This window comes from Manis pentadactyla, chromosome 16, assembly GCF_030020395.1.
Source record: "Manis pentadactyla isolate mManPen7 chromosome 16, mManPen7.hap1, whole genome shotgun sequence".
Taxonomy (NCBI): domain Eukaryota; kingdom Metazoa; phylum Chordata; class Mammalia; order Pholidota; family Manidae; genus Manis; species Manis pentadactyla.
Genome location: NC_080034.1, coordinates 5,697,956 through 5,725,639, shown reverse-complemented (window position 1 = coordinate 5,725,639; position 27,684 = coordinate 5,697,956). Strand labels below are relative to the sequence as shown.

At 40.2% G+C, this 27,684-nt stretch overlaps 1 protein-coding gene across 8 annotated transcripts in view; it reads left to right on the top strand.

The window, feature by feature from the left end:
* Positions 1-27,684, top strand: part of MYO6 (myosin VI) — a 131,926-nt gene that overhangs the window by 74,532 nt on the left and 29,710 nt on the right. For all 8 annotated transcript variants that reach the window (XM_057494068.1, XM_057494064.1, XM_036917450.2 and 5 more), the window contains 12 exons: positions 213-268; positions 3,532-3,629; positions 3,975-4,139; positions 7,932-8,012; positions 10,644-10,824; positions 15,961-16,105; positions 17,956-18,113; positions 19,414-19,505; positions 20,328-20,400; positions 22,096-22,223; positions 24,643-24,738; positions 25,004-25,177. In XM_057494068.1, coding sequence (XP_057350051.1) covers positions 213-268; positions 3,532-3,629; positions 3,975-4,139; positions 7,932-8,012; positions 10,644-10,824; positions 15,961-16,105; positions 17,956-18,113; positions 19,414-19,505; positions 20,328-20,400; positions 22,096-22,223; positions 24,643-24,738; positions 25,004-25,177 — 1,447 coding nt within the window. The remainder of the gene's footprint in view (positions 1-212; positions 269-3,531; positions 3,630-3,974; positions 4,140-7,931; positions 8,013-10,643; positions 10,825-15,960; positions 16,106-17,955; positions 18,114-19,413; positions 19,506-20,327; positions 20,401-22,095; positions 22,224-24,642; positions 24,739-25,003; positions 25,178-27,684) is intronic.

Here is a 27,684-nt window from a genome sequence, read left to right as displayed (position 1 = left end):
CCCTGGAGGCCGCCGCTCCGCCTTCTGCTTCTGTGCTTTGACTACTCTGGAAACCTCACAGGAGTGAATCATACATTATTTGTTTTAATAATTTTGTTTGTTTCTATACTTTGTTTAGAATTATAGCATGTTATGTTTGTTTAATGTTAAAATTATAAACACAAAGTATGAATATTGTCATCTAAAATTTTCTTATCCTATATTTTATACAGATATCTGACTGAATCCTATGGAACAGGTCAAGATATTGATGATAGAATTGTTGAAGGTATTGTTAATTTTTTAAACTCTTATTTTCTATTGTTAGATATGTACCGAAATTATCTTCTAAGAATCCTCTAAATGGTCTGGAATATTCTCCCAGAAATCCAAAAACCTGTCCCATCTCCCACAAATCCTTGCTCAGATATCATCTCATTTACTTCATGTGCATTGTTTTCCCCCTCACCCCATCGAAGGGCTAAGCAGGCGGGGATGTTTACACATTTCAGACCCCTGGGATAGTGCCTGCATTATGGCATGTGCTCCATAAATACCTTTTGGGTGAATGCAAGACATCTGGGAAGCTCTCTGGCCTCAGATTTGTTCTGTTGGCCTTGGTTTTTGTGACGCGGGAAGGAGAGAGAAGATCCTTTGGAATTGAGGCACCTTTTTGGGTAAATCACTTTGAGGAAAGAGTACTTTTGGAAGGCAAGGATCTGTGAAACGATTTCCTTCAGCTGCCCAGCTTGGAGACTCTTGTCCGTTCCCCCTGCCTGCCCCCGCTGGAGACTCTTCCCTGGTCTCCCAGCTCACTCTCGCTTCCCTTTAACCTGTTCCCTTTGTGGAAGTTGACATGACCTCTTTTGCTTTAAATCCTGTAATGGCTTCATGCTGCGGCCAAGGTAGAGCCCCGCCTCTGATCCGTCTGTGAGTCTGGCCTCCGCCTTCTCTGCCTGGGTCCCTCACGTTTCCTCTGAGTCTCTTACTTTGGCCACTTTGGCCTCCATGTAGTTAGTTCCTTGGGGCATTGTAGGCACTGGACGCTCCTTTACCTTCGTTCTTCCTCGCTTGCCTCTGGGAGCTCATTAGGGATTTTAATAATAGTGATGATGGTAACACATGTGGGGTGTATTGGGCATTGCCTGATTTGCTTAAAATCAGTTACCCGATTTAAATCTTCACAGAATCGGGTAGGTGCAGTTTTATTCCTACTGTACAGATGAGAAACTAAGGGAAAAGATTTCAACTTGCCGAAGAGCATAAAGCTCATCAAGTGGGAAAGTGGGACATAAACCCAGGCATCATCATGTGTGCCATACTAAGTGCGCATTTCAGTGCTCCTGACATTTTAAAGAAGAATTTCAGCTGAACAAAAATTTATTAGGGACCTTCTATGTACCATTCATTTTGCTAGTGCACAGCTAGCAAATGTTATGTATGTTCTTTCATAATTATGTAAAATATGCATGTAGATGAATATAAATTCAACTCTAATAAAGATTTTTAAGGTTTTCATCAGTAAAGTTTTTTATGTTTCCTGATGTAAGTAATTTTCTAGTTTTACACAGTGTTCTCACTGTGACACTCAGGTATGAGCTCAATAAGTAATACTCTATTCACAGTGAAATACTTTTGTGAGGGATCATCCTCTAAAACTGAATAAAATATTATGGGTTAAATCAGTAAAATACGAATTAGTATTTCAGTTTGTTTGAGGTGCAGACCCACTGAGAACTGGATATAAACCAGGTTTCTTCCATGAGAATGCATCAGGCAATATGTAGTGTGCTGTAGATGAGAAGATTTGGAGAGAATTATTCCAAATGTTTCTATGGCCCCTTCATGGAGAACAGCAGATGTGAACTGGCAGGATTTGAAACCTTTTGATGCTGTCCTTGATTGGGGATTGGTTGTGCGTTTTGGATTGAATACATCACTAATAGTATTAATATAATTTTCTGATAGAGAGGCTTTATCCTATTTTTGGGTGTTTTACTTGATATATTATGTCCTTCCGCAGCACTGTAGGTATAGAGGAGTCATGGGGGGTCTGTACCCGGTCACATGGCCTTCCACAAGTCAGTTGACCTTCCTGGGCCTCAGTTTTCTTGTCCATCTGAAAGGTGTAGCATCTGTGCTAAAACCCTTCCCTTAGTTCTGACACTTTCTCACTTTAGCAAGTGAACCACCCAGAGAGCAATCTTTAAAAACATTTGGAGATGAGTAAAACTTTCTACTGTGATAGAATAAGAGAAATGAACAGATTTCATAGGATGTATTCTAGCAGTAAACATGGTGAAGCAATTTGTGAGGTTGTCGATAGAGAACTTGTGAGTAAGATTGACAGTCATCTGTTGTGCTCATGGTCGAGGCACTGGTGGGATAAGAATAATCTCTGGTAACCCTTCCCTGTGATGTGATGTGATGTGATGTGATGTGATGTGATGTGTGATCATAAAAACTGAAAATTTTACATCTCTTCATTGGAAATTTAAAACTATTTTTGCAAGAACATTTTGTAGGCAATTTTATAAACTGATTCATTCGATTTTGTTGGATGTGTGTGTAAAAATGTTAAATGTGCAGTTTTATTAATATATATAATATTTTAAAAAGTAAGTCAACTCACAGCTTCTTGCTTGTATTTTATCACAAGAGGTTTTCTGTATTATCACTTTTTTATTGAAGTATTCTTGATATGCAATCTTATGTAGGTTTCAAATGTACAACCCAGTGGTTCAACAGTTACCCATATTATTAAAACCTCACCCCCACTAGTGCATTTACTATCTGTCAATGTAGAAAGATGTTGCAGAATCATTGACTGTATTCTCCATGCTGTACTACCATCCCCATGACCAACTTATTGTGATTGTGAATTATAGTGCCCTTTATCCCCCTCACCCTCCTTCTACACCCGTCCCAACCCCTCTTCTTTGGTAACCACTAGTCCTTTCTTGGAGTCTATGAGTCTGCTGCTGTTTTTTCCCCCTCAGTTTTGCTTTGTTTTTATATTCCACAAATAAGTGAAATAATTTGGTATTTGTCTTTCTCCCCCTGGCTTATTTCACTGAGCATAATACCCTTTAGCTCCATCCATGTTGTTGCAAATGGCAGAATTTATTTCCTTCTTATGGTTGAATAATATACCATTGTGTCTGTGTGCCACATCTTCTTTGTCCATTCATATGATCACTCTTCTTGAGTGGCTGATGTACTTATAAAACCTTAAAATTTTTAGGGAGTAGTTCTTAAATTTGAGTTAAAAGTTTTGTAACTTAGTGACTTTTTAAGATTTAGTTTTTCCTATAACATTTACATTTTCTTTTAGTATATTTTGAGTATTCTCATCTTTTACACTTTTAACGGGGCCTGAACATAGTAGCAGTCAATAAGTATTTGTCGGATTTGACATTACAGGTGAATTCCTTCATGTTAAAATTTTTTTAGATGCATATATTAGTAAATGGAAACATACTATTCATATTGTTTTGTAATTTTCCTTCATGCTCAGATTTTGAAGGAATATTTTCATTTCTTTTTTAATAGCTAACCCACTCTTAGAAGCCTTTGGAAATGCAAAGACTGTTCGTAACAATAATAGCAGTAGATTTGGAAAATTTGTTGAAATACATTTCAATGAAAAGGTAAGTGAGTTTGAGGCTGTTTTGTTTGGGGAGTGTTTTTGAAAAATATAAGGGTCTTGATAGAATTGGTGCCATACTTGAATTATGGCAAATTCATTTAAATTTCTATTATTTTAGATAGAAATATATGTTTACTATGAACTCTGTAAATACTCTAAGCTTACCTTTATCTCTTTCTCCCCTTTTTATACATACATATTATATATATATGTTATATGTTATATAATACTGCTAAATGTTACAACCTCTTTGATAGACAAATGTGAAGTAGAAAAATAACACTGGTAGTTTATTCATTAAGACTTAGCATGCAAAAATGTTTTCTCTCTCTGTTTTGTTTTTTAGAGTTCAGTTGTCGGAGGCTTTGTTTCACATTATCTTCTAGAGAAATCCAGAATCTGTGTCCAAGGCAAAGAGGAAAGGAATTACCATATCTTTTATAGGTTGTGTGCTGGTGCTTCTGAAAATATTAGGGAAAAGCTCCATTTGAGCTCCCCAGATAATTTTCGGGTAGGTTGGGTTAAATGGAATTTCATATAGTTTTTGAAAATTAAATTGCCTTTAGTTCTAGAACTTATGTCAGTGGATTTTGACATCTGGTTGTGTACAGTTACATGAAATCCAGTGTAACATGATGGAATGACTTGAGTACTACATAGGTCTCTGTTGGGATTTATTGCTGAGTTTATAATATCACACTATATGAGAAAGTTCATAATGGGACAGGTAAAAAGATAGATGTTAAGCCCCTTATCAATTTAAACTTAATTAAACAGTCCTGTGATGCTAACTTTAAAGTCATTTTTGACTTATTTGTGAAAGAAAAAGTTTAACCACTGAATTAAAAAATTAACAAAGGACTCATACATGTCTTTCTTAATTCAGTTCAACAACAGATATTTTTGCTTGCCCGTTGGGTGCCAAGCAATGTGCCAGGGTTAAAAAGATAAATGAGGCATAGTTCCTGCTCCTGCACACCCTAGAATCTGGTGGGAACACACACGTGCACGCATGCACACATGCACACACACACAGTCTGATTGATTTGTTGAATGATAAGAGATACATAGGGTGCTGTGCATAGGGTGGTGGGGGTTTTGGAAGAGCTTACCAGAAAAACTTATGCTTGATCAGAATCCTGAAAGATTTTCAAGTGTTAACTAGAGGAAGAAAGATGAAGGGTGTTCCTGATACATGCAAAATGACGAGCAAAGAAGGCAAGAAATACCTTAAAGAACAGGGTGGGAGTGGTTGGAGGCGAGGCGAGAGAGGTTGGTCTTCCTTCTCTAGTTAATAGGGAGCTATGAAGGCCTTCAGGTAGGAAGTTGGATGTCAGGCCCGTCCTTCCACCGGCTCTACCGTGGGGGGTGGCTCTAGGGGCTGGAGGAACTGATGGGCAGGCGCAGCCATGGGAAAACCGGCTGGGAGCCTGGAGCTGTCGCTGAAGGAACAGGCCTTCAGCCCTGAATTGGGGTTAGTGAGGGCAGTATTACAGAGGAGGGGCTGTGTGGGAATATCAGGAGGTAAGACGATAAAAGATGGAGAACGATATGGGGAGGTGGGGGGAGTCTGGAGTAATTTTCCAAAATTTGACTAGGGAACTGGGTGGCTGTAAAAACCGCATGTTGACCAGCAGGAAGATCTGTGGCAGAGGATGAGCTCAGTTTTGGAGCCTGTAGATGTCCTACTGGAGCTGTTCAGAAGACAGGTATATGAATCTCAAGATCAGGGTCAGTGCTGGAGTGACAGGTCTGGGAGACGCCAGTGCTCTGTCCAAAGCTATGACAGTGAGTAGGCGCGCCTGTCCAGAGAGGTTGCCAGGCGCGTCTCCGGATGTGGTGTGGAGATGGTTGGCATGATTTACAGATGCTTGGCTGGAAAACAGTATCCCTGTGCAGGACACCTGGGAATCCAGGGGTGGAGATGAGGCATGGAGTTGTAAACCGCTCTCCAGTGACTGACAGTCCTCTTTGGGTACAAGTCCTCCATTTAAGAATCATGACACACATGTTTAATTATTGTTCTGTGAGTATGTTTTTGTTTTTGCAACCCAGCCTCTCTTCATTACTTCAGGCATTTTCTTTTAATGTGAATTTGGAAATTTTAAAACTTCACTGTTTAAAAAAAACTATTGTTTTAAAATGGTTTATAACTGTATCTATTCATGTACTTAAAAAATGTCCAGCCTTCTCAGGAACTCACCAAATTAACTGGAATTTGAAGAGGTGTCCACATTATCTTTATGAAATTGGAAGCATTTCTCTGGAGTGATTTTTAGAACAGGAATGATAGGAAATTTAATAATGATGTGGCTTTGTCAACACTGAGCTAACAAAGTGATGTGACTGTCTTTGTATTAATCTAGCATTTCTCTCTGCTCAGAGGCTTGGGAGTGGTTGTGTGGCTGAGGATGTGTGGCCATTCTGGCGCAGTGGTGGGCATCCTGAGAGGATTTAACTAGGTCCGGGTTCCCTGCCCCTGCACTGTGCGTAGGAGGCATGACTTCCTCTCTTAACAGAGAGTTCTTTTGGTGGGAAGAGGAGACCAGAGACCCAGCCTACCTTCTCCCAAACACGTCTGCCGTCTTGGGTATGCTTCTCAGGCCTGCATGAGCACACCTCTGCATCCCTTCCCTCGAAGGTTCCTGCCTTAAAGTGACTTGAAAGAGTGTTGGAAATTTCATCAGGTTTTTCTGTAGTTTAGTTCAAGGCCTCCAGTTATAACTCATAGATAAGCCTGTAAAGACAAGGAGAACACTGCAGTAAACAGTTACAGAATTATTTTTTGTTATTATCCAAATTAAGTGTGTAAAGAATGATAGAGATACACCTGTTTGAAACATTTGTGTTAACTATACATGTATTTTTAGAAAATGAAAGGTTTTAAGTGTTTTTGTTATTCAGGTTTTCAAATATTTTTGCACATTTGTGGAAGCATTTGCCATAGTCATGGAAAGATCCTTGGATATAGTTTGGGTAGAATGAGAATGGATAGCAAGAAGAGTTGTAGCTTTCTTGCTACAGAAAAGTTGGGGGAAATCAGAATTTTTCCTTGGTTTTAATATTAAGTCCATCTGCCAAAAAGCCATGTATCTGATATAACAGTTGGGGGTGGGGATGAAACTCCTGCCAGCAAAGAAGCCTTCGTGTTGGCTCCGTGTGTTTACAGTGCTGCTGCCTTATTGAACAGAAGAGCTTTTTTAGAAGTAGTCAGTTGAAAATGTCTGTCAGTTTTATCTCCCCTCTATTCCCTTTTTTCTCCCAGATTCTAGGGAAGAAAGAAAAACTCACTGTGTATTATTTTCTGGTCTTAACTGTATTTTAATATTTCATTATAATGGAGGGGGAAGGGTAGGTATAGTGATCATCTAAAAATATTAATTCATCCCCAAATCATTCAAAATTTATTATACGTTTTTTCTTGGTATCTATATGATGTGCTTCTAATCTCAGAATTCATGCCAAGGGGCAGTGGGATCACAGTGACCCGGCTTCAGAGAAACTGCATGTTTCACAGATGTTTCCATCTTGTCCATGCGTACTTCCTTCTTGACCTCCCTCTACCCTTAAATGTGGGTAATAGATATTCTTTGAGACCAGTGTTATCTTCCTCTCAGCTGCTTGCTTTTTGCGTATTTTGAAAGCACTTAGCCTTTAGAAGGTTTCTGGGCAGCAAAGTAAACCATTGATATAAAAGCTTAGATTGTTATTTGAATACCTAGGAATGTTCATAAAGCAAACATTGTAATTGATGTATAGTCACTGTTAGCAGTCAGTAAGTATGCAGGTGTGTTTTGAAGAACTGATTCTAGAATTCAGAAATTAAACCCCAGGAAAATAATTGTTAATTACTCAGAATTTAAATATTACTTGAAATACTAAACCAAGATCAAACCAAACACCATGTCCTTATTTGAGATTATGTACTTACTAGGGGGCTGTTTTTTTCATTATTATCTGTAGTACTTGTCTTATGAACTTTATTTCTAGTAAGATGTTTGATGCTGTGAAGATTTAAAAGTACTGCCCTTCACAAATAGGAAAGCTTTATGGTATTGATTTTTAGGTTAATCATTTAATTTAATCTACTTTCAGCAGTTAGGATTTTCAACTCCCTGGTTTGATTAGTAGGAGTGAAATACTTGTAATACAGAGAAGTATCAATTCCAATTGAGAAATTAAATGGGATACTCAGGGTATGTCTAGAAAATCTTTATGGTTAGCACTGTTTGATACGTTGTGTTTTCTTCTGTATGTCTTCCTGTGTCATATCTGTTAATTATATTTTAATTCTTTGTTGCAGTATTTAAACCGAGGCTGCACCAGATACTTTGCTACCAAAGAAACTGACAAGCAGATTTTACAGAATCGAAAAAGTCCTGAGGTACATACTATTTTTTTAAGTTAAAATCTTTAGTACCAAAAAAGCATACTGAAAGATTTTTACATTTATTTTGGAGCCCAAATGTGATTTTTTACTTTTAAGCCTACACTTTAGAAAACTGAGCACCCCCCCGAGGCGCGCTCACAGCCCAAGCTTCAGGGCACCTGGGGCCCCACAGGGGCTGTGGCCGTCTCCTCGGTCGGCCCTGGTGGTCTGCGCCAAGGATCACCCTGTGCTAACACGTGATTTGAAACTTACTCTCATATTCCTGATTTGGGATCGTCTACTTCAAGGTTGAAGTAAACTTTGAAGTAGACAATGGAGTGAGCATTCTTGGGAACTAAAGCTTAATTTTTAATCTTGTGCACAGTTATATATTACTGTATTTCTCTTTAAAATGTCACATTTCTGTAATATGGAAAGTTTTATACTGTATTTATTATAATAATTTATAAATTATTGTAGTTCTTAGAGTAATTAAATATAATTATACCATTAAGTATTATTTAAAAGCATTAAATCCTTAGCCTAAAAATGTACAACCCATATAAATTATAATATGCAGTGTTCAAGTAATAAGTGGCATTACATTGTATCTACTCAAGGAGCTTAAATTATGAAATAGTAAGTCAGGATTAGTTACAGGGACTAGTTCATTTTGTCTTTATTAATTTTATTAAAAAATTTATATTGAGTATTTAATTGAACACATTTTTATTATATTCAGTGTTTAATGCTCTGCATTTGTGAGTCAGATGTGTTCAGCTCCTTTCAAAATGGGTGAGATGAATTATATCTTAGGTATATTGATAGAAAAGAACAGAAAGCAAATAAAAATTCCCATTTCAAATTCCAAGCAGATGAGCACAGTTAGTTGTTATTTAAGCTGACATTTTATTTATATTTTAGACACAGTTGTCTGAGTTGTAAATCATAAACTCTGTTACATCCATGGTTGGAAACAGTCAGCAGTGCTCTTGATATTTCGTGAGGTATCTTCCTTTGTCATGATAACCTATATTTTTATAAGGCACATCCAAATAGAGAAGTTGTGTTCTTTCCACTAAGATAATGGAGACATTTCTAGTGGGATATTGCAACTGTCCTAAAGGAAAAAGTAATATAAATTTGACCTTTTGACGTGGAACAAAACTAAGTAGAGAGGAGAGAAGACTGGATTCTACTCTCCAGAGAGTGGCATGTGTGCATTGTGCTCTCCTAAGAAGAAAATGTCCTCTTTCTGATTCTAAAGTCAGCATACTTTGTTAGGAATCTTAGTCATGTTATTGAGTGTGTGTGTGTGTGTGTATATGTATATATGAATGTACAAATGAACAATGGATTAATACATTTAAATTACTTTTTATGTCTTCTTTATCAGGAGGATAAGGTGATCATTTTGACTAATTAGAATTCTTTGCCTAGTTCCATTTGTGTGTCTTTAAGTTGTGTGTAATCTTGAGGAGAATGCAGAATTTTTAGTCTACGATAATAGCAACATATTCACCTTGATTAGAAAGTTTTTAAATGAAGTAACCATTCAATTGCAAGACTAAAAATTCTGCATAATACCTGTTTTCTGTTAACTTTGGCTGCATGTGATCGTTTCCTTTGCTTCTTTTAAGAATAAAAGTAAATTTATTTACCTAGATATTTTCCAGAAGCTTCACGCAAGTATAATTTTAAAGAATTTTGTGGAAAGAAAATTACAACTATAACTGAGAAGCATTTGGCAAGTGGGAGGGAAAAACATCTCTTGGGCCTTAGTGGCCCAGTCTTAGTGGCCAGTGAATTCTGATACTGTGTTACAAAATGTTTCATTTTACTTACTCTCATATTCTGGAAAATTCCTAGTCCAGTCTTTCTGTATCCAGTAATTTTAATCTTTCTCCATCTAGTTTATGCAGGTCTGAGTTTTCTTTTCTCTTTTTCTGAGCTTGTTCTAGGTTCTACTACATGAATCCTTTTAGATGCAAATTCTTTTAGGAGAGAAAGCAAATATTCTCTCTACTTTTAAAAAAATGTTTTCAGTCATTGCATAAATTTTTAGGTGAACATAATACTTACTAATACACTTTACCTCGTGTACACTTATACAGAAAGGCTTAACAAAATAATTGATGCTATGAAAATTGTTATTAGCCTGTCCACTATTTACTACTACTGAATATTGGGTGCAGTTGAAGGCAGTTAATCTGAGGAGCATAATGTCAGATTAAAATTTTTATTTCAGTTTTTTATCTTAGTTCTTTCTGACCTGTAGATTTTTGTTACTGCAATTCAACCACTGGTATTCCCTTCTTTTTCACTCAGTATGTATTTTTATCTAATATCGTAGCACTGTAATGCTTTAGAGTTGAATTGTAGTTTAATTGGAAAACATCTTATTCCATTTTGACTTAAATTTTTATTGAGGTAATTGTAGGTTCACATGCAGCTGAAAGAAGTTATTCAGAGAGACCCTTGTACACTTTGCCCAGTCATTTTGTTTTTGAATGTGTTGGGACGCGAAGGCTTTTCCATTGGCACACTTTATTTTGCATGTCATGCGGTATGTTAACAGGCCCCTTGTAGTTTCAGTGTACTTAAATAACGTAAAGAGCGGTCAGTCGATGCCTTCTTGTTTTGCAGTATCTTAAGGCAGGTTCCTTGAAAGATCCTCTGTTGGATGACCATGGAGATTTTATCAGGATGTGCACGGCCATGAAAAGGATCGGCTTGGACGACGAAGAAAAGCTTGATCTTTTCCGGGTGGTGGCTGGTGTCCTGCACCTTGGAAATATCGACTTTGAGGAGGCTGGCAGCACTTCAGGTGTCTTTGTGGCTTTTTGTTTATCTGTTTTAAAGAGGAGTAAAGTTTGAAGTCTTGTCATTTCTTTTGCATATGAAATTGAATCTGTTGGTGTGTGGGTTTTGTTAATACCCCAAAATTTCTAGAATATACTGTGTTAGATGCAAATGAAGAATGCAAATCAAGTCACGAGCTCTGTTTTGAATAAATTAGTGGTACAGAGAAATGAATCATTTTATGAAGGTTAAGTAACTGACTGCCAGGGTCACATTTAGTTAAGAGTTTTGGCTGATGCTATCCTTTTCCTGTAAGTGAACAGAAAAATTCTGACCATCTTATGAAGTGTTTTGACCTTTTGCTCGTTCATTGATCTGAACTTGGATCAGTCAGAGCAGCTGAGTGTGTAAAGGCCACACACGGTACTACTGGGAAGTACAAACACCTCAGACTTCATGCAAATTGAGAAGAGCAGTTAAGTGCCTGCACAAGTAACTCTCAGCTCTAGTGATTGAGTCTCCACATAAACAGGAAGACTTTCCGTATCACCTTCAGTTTGATCTGTGAATACAGGGGGATTGGCAAACTATGGCCCATGGCCAGATCTGACCAGCTGCCTGCTTTTGTAGATGAAGTGTTAGAACACAGCCATGCCCATTCAGTTGTGTCTTGTCCATGCCAGCTTTCATGCTATAGTGGTATAATTGATTAGGTATGACAAGACTGGATGACTGGCAAAACCGAAAGTCTGGCACTTTAGAGAAAAAAATTGTTTTTTTTTTTAGAGAAAAAAATTATGTTGACCCCCACATAAATACATTGTTTAAAAATCTTATACTAAGAATGGGTAAAAAATAATCAAAACACCATTTAGCGTACTAGTCAAGAGCATGGGCTTTGATAAATGTCGGGTCCCAGAAGCAGTCTGAGCCTTTTTTTTTTTTTCATTTGTAAAATAATGAAGAAACAAGCCCTGAGAAGGGCCTTAAAGGACAGCACCTAGCAGTAGTGCATATCGGGAAGGTGGCCTGAGAGGAGAGAAAGAGAACATTTTAAAAAGTGTGTCTGTTCTGTGCAAGACCCTTCCTGTCACCACAGACGAGATGATCCTGACTTCGTGAGGATAGTGAGGTGGGGGTGTCGTCTCCATTTTACGGAGGTGGAAGAAGTTAAGTAGCATGGTTACTAATGGAGCTGGAGATGTGAGAGGCACATTCTACCCACATCTAACCAGCTCAGGATCTTGGGGTAATGGTTGCGCACTGCCCTCGGCACCAAACCGTCCGAGAACCCTTCTGGGAGAGAGGAGACAGCCTCAGCGTTGATGCCTGCGCCCTGATGCCGTGGAGCGGGGTGCCCCAGTGCAGGGCAGTGTTTAAGAGGACCTGCCCGGAAGGCGGACTGCCCCCAGGTGGGGCCTGAGGTGACTGTGGGCCAGGAGCGGAACCACTCAGTTTCCTCCCCTGGGCACCAGGGCTGAGAGCAGTCCACACCCCATGCTATGAAGAGGAATAAATGAGTTAAATAGTTGTAAAATGATGCAGTTTCTTAGCTGGCTTATAGTGATCACTCTGTTTTTAATGAATGAGTATAGATACAGATTAACTCCCAGTTTAAAATAAAAGGCAAAAGCAACAAAGTCAGGTATGTTCTTAGTGTGTATTAATAAATTTTTAATGAGTTTTTTGAGGGACTTGAACATTTATTTTGTAGATGTTCTGAATGTTAGAATACACTTCATTTGTTTTGGTATGCTAGGGGAGTGGGTGGGAGCTTTAAGTAGCACAGAAAAGGTTTAGACTAATTAATGCACATTTGGAAATGTTAGAAGTGATAGGTGGCATCATTGCCCTGGTGTAGAACATGCAGATGCGTGCAGAGGCTCATAGACATGGCAGGAGCTAGTTAGTTGAAAAGCACTTTAATGGTGAAAGGCACAAAGATATTTACTTTATCTTTTATTCTTTTTCTCAAACTCCTTCTGTTGGGAATATGAGCAGAAAGCAGAGAAGGTTGGATTGAGGCAACACATGAAGAGAAGTAAAAAACTAGGGTATTTTTATTGTAATGGCTAAGATTTATTATACTGATCTTCATCCTTCCTATAACCCTGCCTGTGGCTCCACATGGTGTCTTTGGACTTCCCCACCGAGAGACCTCAACTGTGGCATGTCCTTAACAATTTGATAAAGCTCTGGCTATTTTTGTAATTATTTTATCACAAGAGTTATTTTCTAATAAGTTTAGAGGAAATTTTACTGTTACTGAAAAGATTTTGTATGCTGGAAATGCAAAAAATACTTATTGGGATTTCCTATGTTTTTTAAATTTCACACAACAAAATATGTATTATTATAACAAATTTGAAATATCTTCAGAGAAGTTCTTTTTTGGAAAGGGAGTGAAATGAAAACCTTACATTATTTTACAGTATTGTGCATTTTTAAAACTTTTTAAAATAGATGTTCTGTTATCCTTACACAGTTCCTGAAAATGTGTAAGAAACTTTGCAAATAGTAAAAAAGAAGTATTTAAGTGAATTGAAGTAATGAATTATTGGTGGTCAGTTTTTTGAGTTATATAATTTTAGATAATGTATATGTGTGTACAAATGAAATTAGTAGTAACCTCATTTTCATAGAATTAAAGTTTTAATATATCCTCTATTCTCTTATTCTTTGTTTTGGGTAAAGGTTTATTGAACTATAATTCATAATACCATACAATTCACCCATTTAAATTGTACAATTCAGTGGTTTTAGTATACTCAAGAGTTGTGCAACCATCACCACAACCAGTTTTAGAAAATTTTCATTACCCTAGAAAGAAACCCCATACCCTTCGGCAGTCGCCCCCCCAGTTCCCCCCAAGTCCCTCAGCCTTAGGCAAATACTATTCTATTTTCTGTCTCTATAAATTTGCATATTATGGGCATTTGATACAAATAGAATCATTTAATATGTAATCTTTTTCAATTGGCTTCTTTCACTTAGCATAATGTTTTCAAGGGTCATCCATGTTGTAGCATGTATCAGTACCTCATTTCTTAAAAACTGCTTAGAAATATTCCATTATATGGGTATACCACATTTTGTTCATTCATGAGTTGATGAACAGTTGGGGTGTTTCCACCTTTGGCTGTCCTGAATAGCGCTGCTGCAAACGTGTGTGTGTGTCTTTTGTGGACGTATGTCTTCGTTTCTCTCGGGTGTATGCCTGGGAGTAGAATTGCCGAGTCTCATGGTGACTCTTCGTTTGACCTTTTGAGGAGCTGCCAGACGGGCTTTTAAAGCGGCTGTGCTGCTGTACATTCTCATCAGCAGTGTGTGAAGGTTCCTCTCTCCATCCTCGCCAGCACTCACTGTCTGTGGTCATCCTCGCACGTGTCAGGTGCTACCTCATTAAGTTTTTGTGCACGTTTTCCTCATGTCTTGTGATGCTGAGAATCTTTTCATGTCTTCATTGGCCGTTTGCATATCTCTTTTGGAGAAATACCTATTTGTATCCTTTGCCCATTTATTAATTGGATTGTCTTTTTATTATCAAACTAAGAATTTTTAAGATTTTATTCTAGATACAAGTTCCTTATCAGACACATAATTTGCAAATATTTTCTCTCATTCTGTGGATTGTCTTTTTTGATTTTTGAATAGTGTTCTGTGAAACGCTGAAGTTTTGCATTTTGATGAAGTCCAGCTGACCTGTTTTTCCTTCTGTTGCTTGTGTTTTTGTGCCTTATGGAAGAAAGCGTTACCCAGTCTAGATCAGGGAGACCTATGTCTGTGTATCCTTCCAAGAGTTTAGTGGTTCTAACTCTTGCACTTAAGTCTTGGATCCATGTTGAGTTAATTTTGTGTATGATCTGAGGTAGGGCTCCAGCTTCATTCTTTGGCTTGTGGGTATCCAGTTGTCCCAGTGTCATTTGCTGACAAAGCTTTTCTGTCCCCATTGGATTGTCCTGACAACCTTTTATTCAGATGGGATCACATGGTCTGTTTCTCCTGAGACCATTTATTAAGTAGTTTATTAGCTTGTCCTGATAAAATTCCCATTATGATTTTTACATATTCTTTGTCATTTTGAAATTACAGTCTTGAAATGAATCATTCATAAATGTTAAAGTTTAAGAACACTAGTGAAATATTTGTTATTTTAAATGTTAATAGTAATAATGACTGTAATGATAATAGTTAACCATCCTGTAGTGCTAACTATGTACCAGGCATAATTCTAAGTACTTCGTATCTGTATTTTTTATTAATTCATATTAATTTATTTCATATTATTAATTTCTTTATTAATCTTCATAACAGCCTTATTAGTTACCTAATAAGCCTGTTGTTCAGTACAGTTGTTATATCCTCATTATATGGATAAGGAAACGAACACAGAGGAAAGAAGTGCCTTGTTGCAGGTCACACAGCTGGCAGGCTGCAGAGCCGCCGGCGCCGCGTCTCAGGCGCTGCGGTACAGTGTCTGTCTGTGCAGCACTTTTTAAGCAGCCTTGGTAAGCAGGACGCTGGGGCACGGGGTACGGGCAGTAGCTATTCCTCTTCACCCTCCCCTTCCCACACACGGGGAATACACACACGTGCACACACAGCCACACACACTCTTACATACTCATGCTCACACCGCCCACCCCCTCACCCCACATGCACACACTTACACACACACACACACACACACACACACACACACCTATCCACAGGGACCTACCAAAGGGCCGTACACCGTTTGGGCACTAAAATTATTCCTGGAACTTTTGTCAGTACTTCTGTAAGAAACACATCGCCCAGTCCAAGATCATGAGTAGAGTCCATGGAATTGTGAGTTCTAGTGTGTTGTCCAGGACTTACTGTATGTACTAACAAGGATTAAATCCGTCATCAGTACATCTCACTTGCGGAGTCATGAAACGGTGAGCCAGGCAGGGGAGAGTTGGTTCTGCCAGCAGCCGCCCTGAGCTTGGGTGCCCACCCTGAGCTGGGTGGCCTAGGGGCTTGGCGAGCGTGGAAAAGGGCGAGGCAAGGCGAAGTCATGAATGAGCTCTGCCTGTTCCATAGTTTTATGTAAGTGGAGTGTACGTCTGTGAAATGGGCGTTGGAAATTTGGTTTACAAAATGCTTGTTCACTTCAAATCAGAATCGTTTTCCTTAGGCGGCTGTAATCTGAAGAATCAGTCTGCCCAGTCCCTGGAGCACTGTGCCGAGTTACTGGGTCTGGAGGAAGAGGATCTCCGCGTGAGCTTGACTACGAGAGTCATGCTGACCACAGCGGGGGGCGCCAAAGGAACAGTCATAAAGTAAGCCCCCCGCGAGCCTCCCGCCTGCCGGGCTGGGACCCCTGGGAGGGCGCAGGGCTGTGGAGTCGTCTGTATGTGGGCCTCATTCTTACACTCTTCTAAAACATGTGCTTGATAGATCAAAATTCTGCACCTCTCATGCCGTCATATAAACAAAGGCTGATTTATGTGGCTTCTAAAATTGTTGGTTTTAAGGTATATACTGCATGGCACAAACTTTGAATTCATTAGGTAAGAAAGAGGTTTAGTTGACTTTTGTACAACTACAAAAGTAGGACCTGATTATATTAATATTCAGTTGTTTTAAGCCACAGATCTTTTTTTTTTCAATTTTTTAGGACTGTTTTTTTAATATATAATTCACTCTTTTAAAGTGTACAATTTAGTGTTGTTCAGTATATTTACAAACATTACAAATAATGGTTTACAACTAAACCATTTTTAGTTTCAGAAGGGAACAGACAGACCATTTTACTTTAAAAGTGATTTTCCTTGCAAGTAGTGTGTGTGAGAACTTAGGTTAAGTAGGACTCTCTTTAGGAAAACGTTCACCTTTAGAGTACTTCATTTAGAGGAAATTGCAAATGACAAGAAAATAAGAGCCTAGCCAAGATTTTTTAAAAATGGATAACTAAGAACTAGTTGTGTTTGGGTCTGTGTACACTTTTGGCTCAATATCCTATGTTTTAGGCATTTTTGTTTGTCAAACAGAATATTCAGTCATCATTTTGAGGCATTGTGAGATCCTCATTTAGGGGGAAGATGTCACATCCTCTCTCCCTTGCTAAATAAGGCAGGCAGGAGGTTTCAGCAATGTATTTCAGAAAATTTTTCAACGAATTAAAACAGGAAGGGTTAAAAAAAATCTTTTGGCTACTCAGGAGATTCAGTAGCTCTTATACTTTGGGAAGTGTTTGCAAGGTATGCCTAACATGACTCTTTGCTGAGGTAATTCCAGATTATTCTTATTACAAAGAAAACCTCAGCCAGCACCCTGCATAGAGCACCTACTGGCCCCGCAGTTGCCTGGCCCCTTGGAGCCATTTGTGGGGCCTGCAGGAAGGCTGCTGAAGGCCGGGTGGCTGGGCCTCAGGTACCAGACCTCCATTCCTCTTTGTCCCAAAGCAGTTCTTCTCTGTTTTTGTATGGATTCACTTTAGGAAAGGGTTGTGGGAAATACAGGTTGGAAAGCTCCTGTTGAGAAGGGATTCCAGGGTCCGACCTGAATGACTGTTAGGTCACTTCCAGGTTTGGCATCTTGTCTGGTCCTCCCATGGAGCCCCATGCTTACCCTTCTAGCATTTGCCCTGGTGTTTGGAAATTCTCATTAAGGGCCGTCTCCCTTCATGCGGCGATAATTTTCTCGAGGACAAGGGCATGTCTAGATCTATTCTGTTATATCATGTCATGACTTAATTAAATAGTAGAGTTGGACAGTTCAGATTTTAAGACATAAAACATCTTTTCATAAACAGTGTTGAACAAGTTACCAAACTTTAAAAATTATCTTGAATAGCACAATGTTTTTTTTTTGCATTTAAGGAAAGTGTAAAGGAAGCTTATTCCTCTGAATAATTTTTTATATATTCGTCATGTACAGTGAAGTATAAATTAAGGTTGAAAAGATTGCTTGAGCCTGAAGATTTTTAGCCAATTTACTTCCTCATTTGCCTCTCACAGTATCTGACCTAGTGCACTGATCTGTGTCTGTTCACAGGCGACCTTTTATAGCTATTTGTTTTGTTCTTCACAGTGAATATGTTCAGATGTACTTTGATCTTGGGTATGCTGCATTATTTTCACCATCTCGTACCGTAAAGACTGAGAATTGGTATGGCCTTCTGTTATAGGGTGCCCCTGAAAGTAGAGCAGGCAAACAACGCTCGTGATGCCTTGGCGAAGACTGTCTACAGCCATCTTTTTGATCATGTGGTCAACAGGGTAAATCAGTGTTTTCCTTTTGAAACGTCATCCTATTTTATTGGAGTCCTTGATATTGCTGGGTTTGGTAAGTATAGTTTCATTTGTGAGTTTGTATTTGATATTTTTTCGTTCAGGTTTTCACACATTAAAAATAAAAAAACCTTTTTCCTCTCATAATACCTGTCACTTGATGTATTTTCAGTTATATGTCCACACCTACTTTTCATTTCATAATAGGATTTAAATCAGAAGCTAATGCTCAAAAAAAGGGAAAGACTCACAGGTTGTGGTCACACTAATGCTACAGTTAAAATATGTTGGTTGAAACTGTTAGAGTGAGGAGATGCCCCTGTCCTCTGAAATGAGTGCGACTGAGTAAGGTGCAGGCGGGTCCTAGTAAAGAGAATCAAGCCGTGAGAACTGCTGACGACAGCGCAGAGTCGGGCACAGATTTGAGTGGACATACGAGTCCAGCTCATCACTGTGTGGAAATTCACTGTCAGTGTTACTTGTCAGCAGAGCTATTTTTGATTAATTTCCACCAAATAAATAACATACCAAGATGCATATGTGAGAGCCAGCTCAGAGCGGAGCAGCTGGACGTGAAGTGAGCCGCCGACGTCTGAAGGCTGTGCTGTTCCAAGCGGCTGTTCCACGAGAAATCTCAGCATGAATCTGCCGGTTTTTCCGCTCACTCCGTGGGCCCACACTCCAGCCGGCAGGAGGGGTGCCTTCTCTGCCTCTTCTGAGGGAAGATGGGGTGAGGGGAGGCTTAGTTCTGGGAGGGGCAAAGTTTTGGCTTTGATGTGATTTATATTTTAGAATTATAATGGATCATTACCTTGTATTTATCACTGACTTAAGACTTCACCCCTTAAGACTTTGGTCTCCTCGTCTGCACCAGTTAGTCGCGCACACAGAATAATCATGTTTCCAGGCAGCAGGGGTCTTGGCGACAGTGTAATATAGTCCCTTAATTTAGAAGGAGTTAGAATCCATAACTATTTTCATAACTGTAATTTTATAGAAAATCTAAAGCACTTGCATTTTAAGTCATTTTCTTTAATTTAGATTGTTTTAACACCTGTGCTTAAAAAAATTGTTATAAGTGGCTTGCATTTTATATCTTTTACTACATTGACATTTATCTCATGTGAAAAACACCTTTTTTTGTCAAATGAAGCATGATATTTTTAACATTTAACTTTAATGCCTAACAAAATTTGTCTTGAATTAAATGCACTTGGGGAGTATAGAACAATTATATATACTTTAAAGTTAATCTTAAATTAAGCATTGATAGAATAAAATTTTCATATTAAGATAAATGTATTAATATGAAGCTGATGTGATAATAACTCTTGATTCTGGTTTTACGTTTTCAGAGTACTTTGAGCATAATAGTTTTGAACAATTTTGCATCAACTATTGCAATGAAAAGCTTCAACAATTTTTTAACGAAAGGATTCTGAAGGAGGTAATTGCCATTACAATTTAAATTTAAGAACTGCATTAAACTATTTTAAATTTCAAGGAACAGAAACAAGCCACGGTTGACCTGACTGATGTGGTATGAATAGGGTGGCCCAGCGAATCAGAGATGGCCAGCGCAGGCCCCAGTGGCTTAGCTGCCGCTCACGCCCATCGGAGGCGTTAATGGCCCAGCCGAGGCCTGGGGCCACAGGACAAACTAGCAGGCCTCCCGCTTAGAAGTGGACGTGGGCTGCTACTTGCTAGCGGTTCTCACTGGACTTGAAATCCTGCTTCTTTCTCCAATTCTGTTGCCTTTGCTCCGCCCTGGCAGACAGCTTTCTGCTCTCGTCCCTGACAGGGACAGCGTGGCCCACTTGGGAGGCATTTCCTGTCTGGCCCCGGACAGAAAGCTTGCTGACTGTTGGTCTGTTCTACTAAGTTTGACTTTAAAATTGCTATGAATATTTCAGAACCCTGGTTTTTCTTTGGGTTTGAATGCTTATAAACAAATCTCTGTATTTGTACACAGCTGCTCTGCACAGTTCAAGAAAGTGTGCTTATTCAAGGAAGGGAAACTGTAGGAGGGAACGTTCCCACATATAAATTAAATCTATGTCGGCCATTTAATTTTTGATTTCATATTGCTTTAGGGGCAAGGATTTGTCTTCCCTAATGTTTTATAAGACTCCTCAGCCCCTGACCTAGTTGGTGTGAATCTTTGTACTGTGACTAATTAATAAATGTTATCACGAAGGGCACAAGATGCTGAAGCCATTTCATGTCATACAGAATTTCCAAATCTGTGATTTCGATTGTTTCGTTTTAGGAGCAAGAACTCTATCAAAAAGAAGGTTTGGGTGTTAATGAAGTGCATTATGTGGATAATCAGGACTGTATAGGTATGCATTTATTCTACTTTTGGGAAATATGGGAAGATATAGTCAGTGTTTTTTACTGGTAATTTTTCTTTGCTCTGCGGTTGGTATTTCTGGTTATGGGGCTTGAAACTCTGGTATTTGAGAATGGTATCACTTCTCTAGTACTGTTAGAAACCTATTTTCCTTACCTAGTTATCAAATTCAGCTATATTGGAAGTTTTCCTAAAATTTCTTCTATTTACCGTGATAAATGTTTTCTCTCTTAAACAGCTGACATGTGACTAAGTTAAGCAGGCAACTAGACGGCTTCAGCAGTAGAGGGGCGCGCAGTCTCCCGCGAGGAGGCCAGGCCAGGCTGCGGGCGCTTGCCCAGGGCCGGGCCCTGCCTCCTGCCCTCCTGCGGTCGTCTTGTCCCTGTTCCCTGGGCTCTGGCAGCGCCCTCTGGCCCGGGCAGGTGGGCCTCACAAGTCCCCTGGGTCACATCCAGATAATACTGCTCAGCAGGAGAAAGGGTCTCTCTCTCTCTCTCTCTTTTTTTTGTAGTAAAGAAATTCGTCCCTGTCACCACCCAGCTCGTGCTCAGCCTCCTTTCCTGTCCCCCTCCATCTCTAAAATCACTTGTCGGGCAAGCTTTGCTTTGAAAACTCAGTTTGACAATTGAATCAGTAATGCATAGGCTAGATTTGGGCACGACAGTATAATAACAATTGTACTGCTTTGCATTAATGTCACTTTCAAAGCACGCTCCCGTCATGCCTGGTCTGCTGCACAGTCCCTCCCACATCACAGTTTTCAGGGCTCTGTGCCTTAGATGGTGTGTGTTCCTATCTGGGCTGGAACCCCTCCCTTCTTTTCATCTCCAGCCCACCCAACACCCTTCTCCATCTGTCAGAATGCTCTCATTTAAAGCTTAGCTCAGCACACCCCACCTTCACCACCACTTTTTGCCCAAGACGTATCATTCTCTGACCAGTGCGGAGAGAACCTTGATTTCTGTGTATGTCCTCTTGCCTCTCGAGTCTGTCCCTTTCACAGTTCTCCTGTGCTGTATGTAAGTACTTTACAGTCATTTTGGACAGGCAGGAAATTCGAGCAGCATGAGTTGGAAGAGGCATAAAAATGGACTGGCACTGAAGTTTGCTGGAAAGCCTGCATCAGGATCTACTCGGACTTTCAAGAAGCGTGCAGGGCAAAGTTTCTGTAGCTTTACTTCGTTCTGTGTGCAGATGGGCCACCTGGATGAGGGGGGCCTTCTGGGCCCCGGGCCTCTTGTCCTAGCCGAAAAATGGTCACTTTCCTCACGGAGCTGTTTTTCTAAAACCCACATTAAGTAGAGGTTTCTTCCATCTGAAGGCAGAGCGTTCCTGCGAAACCTCTCATGCGCCGGCAGGGCAGGAAGTGAGGAGGGGGTGCTACTTCACAGGGTGCAGACGCCTCCCGATTTCTTTCAGTCAGTGAGGATAGGCATGAATGTCAAGTCTTTCATAAAAGTGATGTGGCGCACAGGGAACTTTTGGGTGGTGGGGACACCTGTGTGTGATGCATTTTCTAATAAATTGCCAGATTTGAAATAAAATCCCTGTGCACTCTAGGGTTGTTGAGGGAACCATCTGTCACATTGTTTCTGACCAGTTCTTAAGGTTTGTCATCAGTGAATTGTTCAAATATCTTCAGTGTTATGTTTTTATCCTATCATATTTTTATTTTTTGAAATAGATTTAATTGAAGCAAAATTAGTGGGAATATTGGATATTTTGGATGAAGAAAATCGTCTTCCCCAGCCAAGTGATCAACACTTTACATCTGCAGTTCACCAGAAGCACAAAGACCACTTCCGACTCACTGTGCGTTTTGTCATTTCACAATTGAGATTTGGGTTGAAGAGAAACCTTTAGAAAGATATGCAAGTTATTGCCTTTTTAGATAATTAGATTAAGAAGTTATGTAGGGCTTAGAGCAACTATAATATATCCAGCACAGCCTCTTCTGTAGGGGGGCATTGAATGTGTGTGTGTGTATTTTTTTGATGATGATCTATCTAATCAAGGCCATACATTTCAGCTGGATGGAAAGTGCATTTTACTTATCTAAAATGCACAGAAAGATTTTTATGACTGCTCTTTTTATGATCTGCCTTCTGAGAAAGTGGCCATCAGGTGCTGTGTGTGGTGTCACGTGACCTTGGCCACACTCCAGGGGCTCGCACTTGAAGTCACAAGCAGTTACCTGCCTGATAGCAATCAGCCAGTTCATGTGATTCTCTGACCTGGGGGTTTTGTACTCAGAGACGGACATGGAAGCTAAAGTGACAAGAATCAGCGAAAGGGAGAACAGGCACAGAGCGCAGTGGACGTAAATGAGAGGCACGCTCTTCTAGAAGGGCCAGAACACCCACTCCCTGAGCTGCTGTTAGGTCGTAGAGCTGTGCTTGGATCTGTGGGCAGTGGACAAGTAGGGCCACTGTCCACCAGGCTGGGCTGTGTGGACCATGTGCCTGTGCTCCTGTGCCCGCCTATTTCTGTGCTTGTCTTTACACTGAGCCCTTATCGCCTGAGTGCGGCAAGCTGACCGATCAGAGGGACATGGATGTTGATGTCACCCACGGAGCCAGGTCCTGCTTACGTCACAGAGGACAGCAGAACCAGGAAGGAGGGGGGAAAGAAGGAAGAGAGGAAAGAAACGCTGCCTAGAGCCGTGTGTCTCCCCTGCTACGTACGCTCTGGGGTGACAGAGAGGGTGACAAGCGTTGCTTTGACGGATCCCGGATTCATCCGCATTCATGTTTCCCTGCGTCTGAGTGTGTGTTATCTTAGCTAAATCAGGACAGTTTTGGGTAAATAGGCTGGACGCATTCACTTGGAAAGCTGCTGTGACTGTGGTGACCTCTAGGGACTGGATCCCCAGCCGCCTGCTCCTCCCTTGCAGTTCTTCAGTATCCTTAAGCATTTCTTGGAATGTGGGGCTTATTTCTCTCACTTTGGTGAAGATAGAAATGAAACAATATGTATCCCTAGCAGAATCTTTGCTAGCAATAGAGATAACCGCCCAGTCCTCTTACTGCCCACAGGTCTTTGTTATTAGCAGCTGGTGACACACAGCCACCTTTACCACGAGTACTAGTATGAGTTGAGAAAATTGGGACAGGGTCTCAGAGACAAATAACTCCAGGGACAGCAAACTAAAGCACCAGGAATGGGTTTTTCCCACTTTTCTCAAAAGAGAACAAGAGCAAGACAGTAAATTTAAATTTTTGAGGACCATTACTTTTGTTGTGTTTCTTTGGAAATAAAAGTAATAATGGCCATTTATTGAACACTTAGCACATGCAAGGCACTGTTTTGAGAGTTTTACTTGAATTACTTCATTTAATCGACCCAGTAGTCCTCTGGGTGGATCCTGCCAGCATCCCCAGCTGGAGGTGAGGCGCGCACAGAGCTGCCGGGGACCTGCCCTGTTAGTGTGGCGAGGAGGCGCTGGGTCGGGAAGCAGGCCGGGCGTCTTGTCCCCAGCGCCCCGACTCGCACGGCTGCTGCCCGGCTCACACAGAGAGGAGGCTCTGAGCTCTACCGGCTCTCTCACCTGGGAGAAGCCTGGCACGGTTCTGAAGTCTTAGCTTTTTTATTTCTGAGTGAGATTCTCTTTTAACCGTATGTTATTTTGAGGACCAGATGTGATCTTTTATGTGAAAGCATCTTGGAAACCTTTAAGTATGATACAAATCTGAGCTATTAGATAGAACAGCCCTAAAATGGTTTGGCTTCCTTCAGATGGATTGAGGCGGGTCGTGTGAACGCGTCAGGGTGTGTGGCTTACAGAGTGGCAGTGTCCCCGTGTTCGTTTTGGGGGGAGCTCTTCAAAGCAGTGCTTCTCAACCGGCGGCACTAGGACCCCCCTGGCCATAGGAGGAGTGGGCTCGGGGAGGCTGCAGAGGTCTGCAGCAAGGCCAGGTCCAGACCCAGTGCCCGAGACAGGCAGGCAGCGCCGTGATGTGCCCTCTGTGCTTCGCATGTGTTTCTAAGTAGTGGGTTTTGTTTTGTTTTGTTTTTTGGTCCTACTCCTTTTGTCTTTCCTAAGAGATTATATCCAAATATTTGCTAAGTTTCACTAGTATTTTAAGGCTTACTAGATGTTTCAAAGCAGTATACTTATGTAAAATGTGCATTTTTCCTGTATAATCCCAACTATTTCATATCCAAGATATTTTCTAAAGGAAATTACATAGTTTTGATAATTTAATGACTGGGTACATGGGTTGTTTTTCAGATTCCCAGAAAATCTAAGCTGGCTGTTCACAGGAACCTCCGAGACGATGAAGGCTTCATCATCAGGCACTTCGCGGGGGCTGTTTGCTACGAGACGGTGGGTACAGCCCTTGCCAGGAGGACCCCCGGATGCTGGTGCCGCATGGTGCAGTACAGTGGCATCTGGTCACAGCTGGCTGTTTGAAGTCAAATAAAATCCGAACTCAAGTTCATTCGTGTGCTCCATGGCCTCACTGGCTGGTGGCAGCTGTGCCAGATAGCACCAGGCAGAGGTCCTGCGTGGCAGAGGGCTCTACGGGCAGTGTTCTCTTAAGGTATATTATCACAGGGCCCTAGTCATTCCTGTTCCCTTTGTTTTTCAGATCCAGTTTGTGGAAAAAAATAACGACGCCTTACATATGTCTCTTGAATCCTTAATATGTGAATCCAGGGATAAGTTTATTCGGGAATTATTTGAATCATCCACAAATAACAACAAAGATACTAAACAAAAAGCAGGAAAGCTTAGCTTCATCAGTGTGGGAAACAAGTTTAAGGTATTTGTGTTAAATGTTCTTTTTTTTCCAGCATTTAAAATAAAATACATTGTTTCATACTCTATGATGGAGAATGCAGACCACTTCAGGAACCCCATGAATGAAGGCCAGGAGCAGACCATGAGCTCCTGGTCAGTATCTGTGTGCAGAAGGACAGGGCCTGGGCAGTGAGGGAGCGCACAGACCTCCTTGTAGTTTTATGATTGTGTTCTTCCTGGTGCCTAGCATACCTGATTGCTTCTCCTGATGTTCTCACTTTCGCCTCCTGTCTGGTTGACCTTCACAGCATCTCTTTCCTGTGTGTCTCCTGTCTCCTCCCCACTCAGCGGTCCGTCTGAGCTGATAGTCTGGCTCAGGATGCTAGAGAGCGCTAGCTGAGTTGAGAGGAAGAGCAGGCACCGCCAGGGCCTGCGGGTACGCGACCCCCTCCGCGGGCACCTCCGGGAGAGTGGCTGCCGCGCTGAAGAGCCCATTGCAAGTTAACGCCCAGTCTGTGATTCATGTCGACATGCTTTCTGTCACAGTGCGTTACGGGTGTGCATATTACACTAAAATTGGATGAAAGCTTCTAATAACTGCTGTAAAGATAAGTGCTCTGTGTGGCAAACCCTTCAAATTGCTTATTTAACATTGAAGAACATCTCATTTGTCTTGCTAATTCTGGATGAGGAACTTATTCCTGAGGCCTCACAGGCCTTGTCACATGGCGTGGTTTGGAGACGGACACTGATCGTTGAGCACCAAGCATATAAAAAGAGGATCTAAAAACTTTTGTGTAACAAGTTTAACGAATAAAAAATAAATAGAACAAGGAAATAGAATTTCTCTTACACATTTCCACAAAGTATTGTTATGTTTACAATAAAACTACATATGCCTTTCAGTGTGTGTACTTTAAGTATTCAAAAGCGATGCAGTAAGAGACAGTATTTGACTGTCAGATCATGATACTGACGGTGTGATCTGCCTGAAGTCCCTGGTGGATTGAAATGGGCCTAAGTAATAACTAACTTGGTAAAATCAAACCTAGGCTTTTTTTAAAGCTTAAGCATAAATATATGAGAAAGCTTATAATACATTTTCAGGTAACTGAATGAAAAGTAATAAAAAATCTTTAGTTTTGTTGCAAGTTATATCCACTGATCATGAGTTCCTAATTCTTTTGAGCAGTATTTCTTCTCTTACTTGCATGACCTTAAATTCCTGACTAGACACATGATAACAGACTGGTTTAAAATGGTACATTAGCCTATGTGAGATTGATATCATTCATTACTTTCCTACCTAATATTATAGCTCCTGGCAAGTTTTTGTTGGCAAGAACATACTTGAAATTTTAGACAATATAAATAAAAACAAAAACATTCCAAATAGTATTAAAGTATTCTTTTATGTTGAGACTAGAAATTCCTTAAAATTGCTTATATGTAATAAAATGTATTTTGCAGATATAGCTGACATTATTAATTATAAAATTTAAGATGTTCTATGAGATACTTTGAAATGAAATACTAATTAGTACTTAATTTTAGATATGGTAGAATAGCTCATTAAATTAATTTCATGTACTATGAGGCAATAAAACAAAACAGGCTAAAATTTGCAGTCATACTTCAGTTATCCAATGTCACTGAGAACCAGAAGTTTTCCACTGAAAAGTGATGTTTTCAGGATATTGAAGCATAACCCTTTCACAGGTGGTGTCTTAGGAAAAGTAATGTTTTTCAAAGGAAATCTTATCCTGTTATTATACACATGAGTGCATGAATATTTGAATGCTTTAAAATAAAAATGAATACAAATAACGCATGAGTCGCATATGAGGCTGGCGGCCCTTAGGCTTTACGGCCTGTGGCTCTGCTCCTTGATGACCGGCAGCCTTCTCTCGGATGCTGGTAGATTCTTCTTCTTCTTCCTGCTCTGCTCTTCCAACTGACTTTCTCCCCATTGTTCTGGAGAATACTGTTTGTCATGAGTCCAGAAGCGTGGACATCATGGCGGTTTTTTTCTCTCCAGATCAGTGGCTCTTACACTTCTTTTCTGTTGTGTTGAGGTCCAGATAGACTGAGGTTGTCAGAACTCTGTCGGCCAGATAAATGGGGCATGCCTGTGTTTTTTGTTGTTTTTTTTTTTTAATTCAGTGACAAATTCACTCTTTTTGTAATTTGAGCCTTTGCTGTCTCAAGTATACTCTGGTATCAAGGGTAAGAGGATGAACTTTGGGTTTGGGCCTGAGTTGGGATCTTGGCTTTGCCTTTTCCAGCTCCATGATTCGGGCAAGTCCTCTGTCTCCCTGGGCCTCAGTGCCCTCACCTGGAAAATGAACTTGATAATATCCTTAATTAGAATCATTGTGCTGATTAAACATGGTAATGTCCGTGGACAGCTTTGAGCAGTCATAGAAGGCATTCAGGAAAGTAGACCTACTATTTTTATTAAATAAGCTGTGATTGAGCCAATATATTAATTTAAGAATTCACATCTTAATTTATATTTGTTGTAAGTAG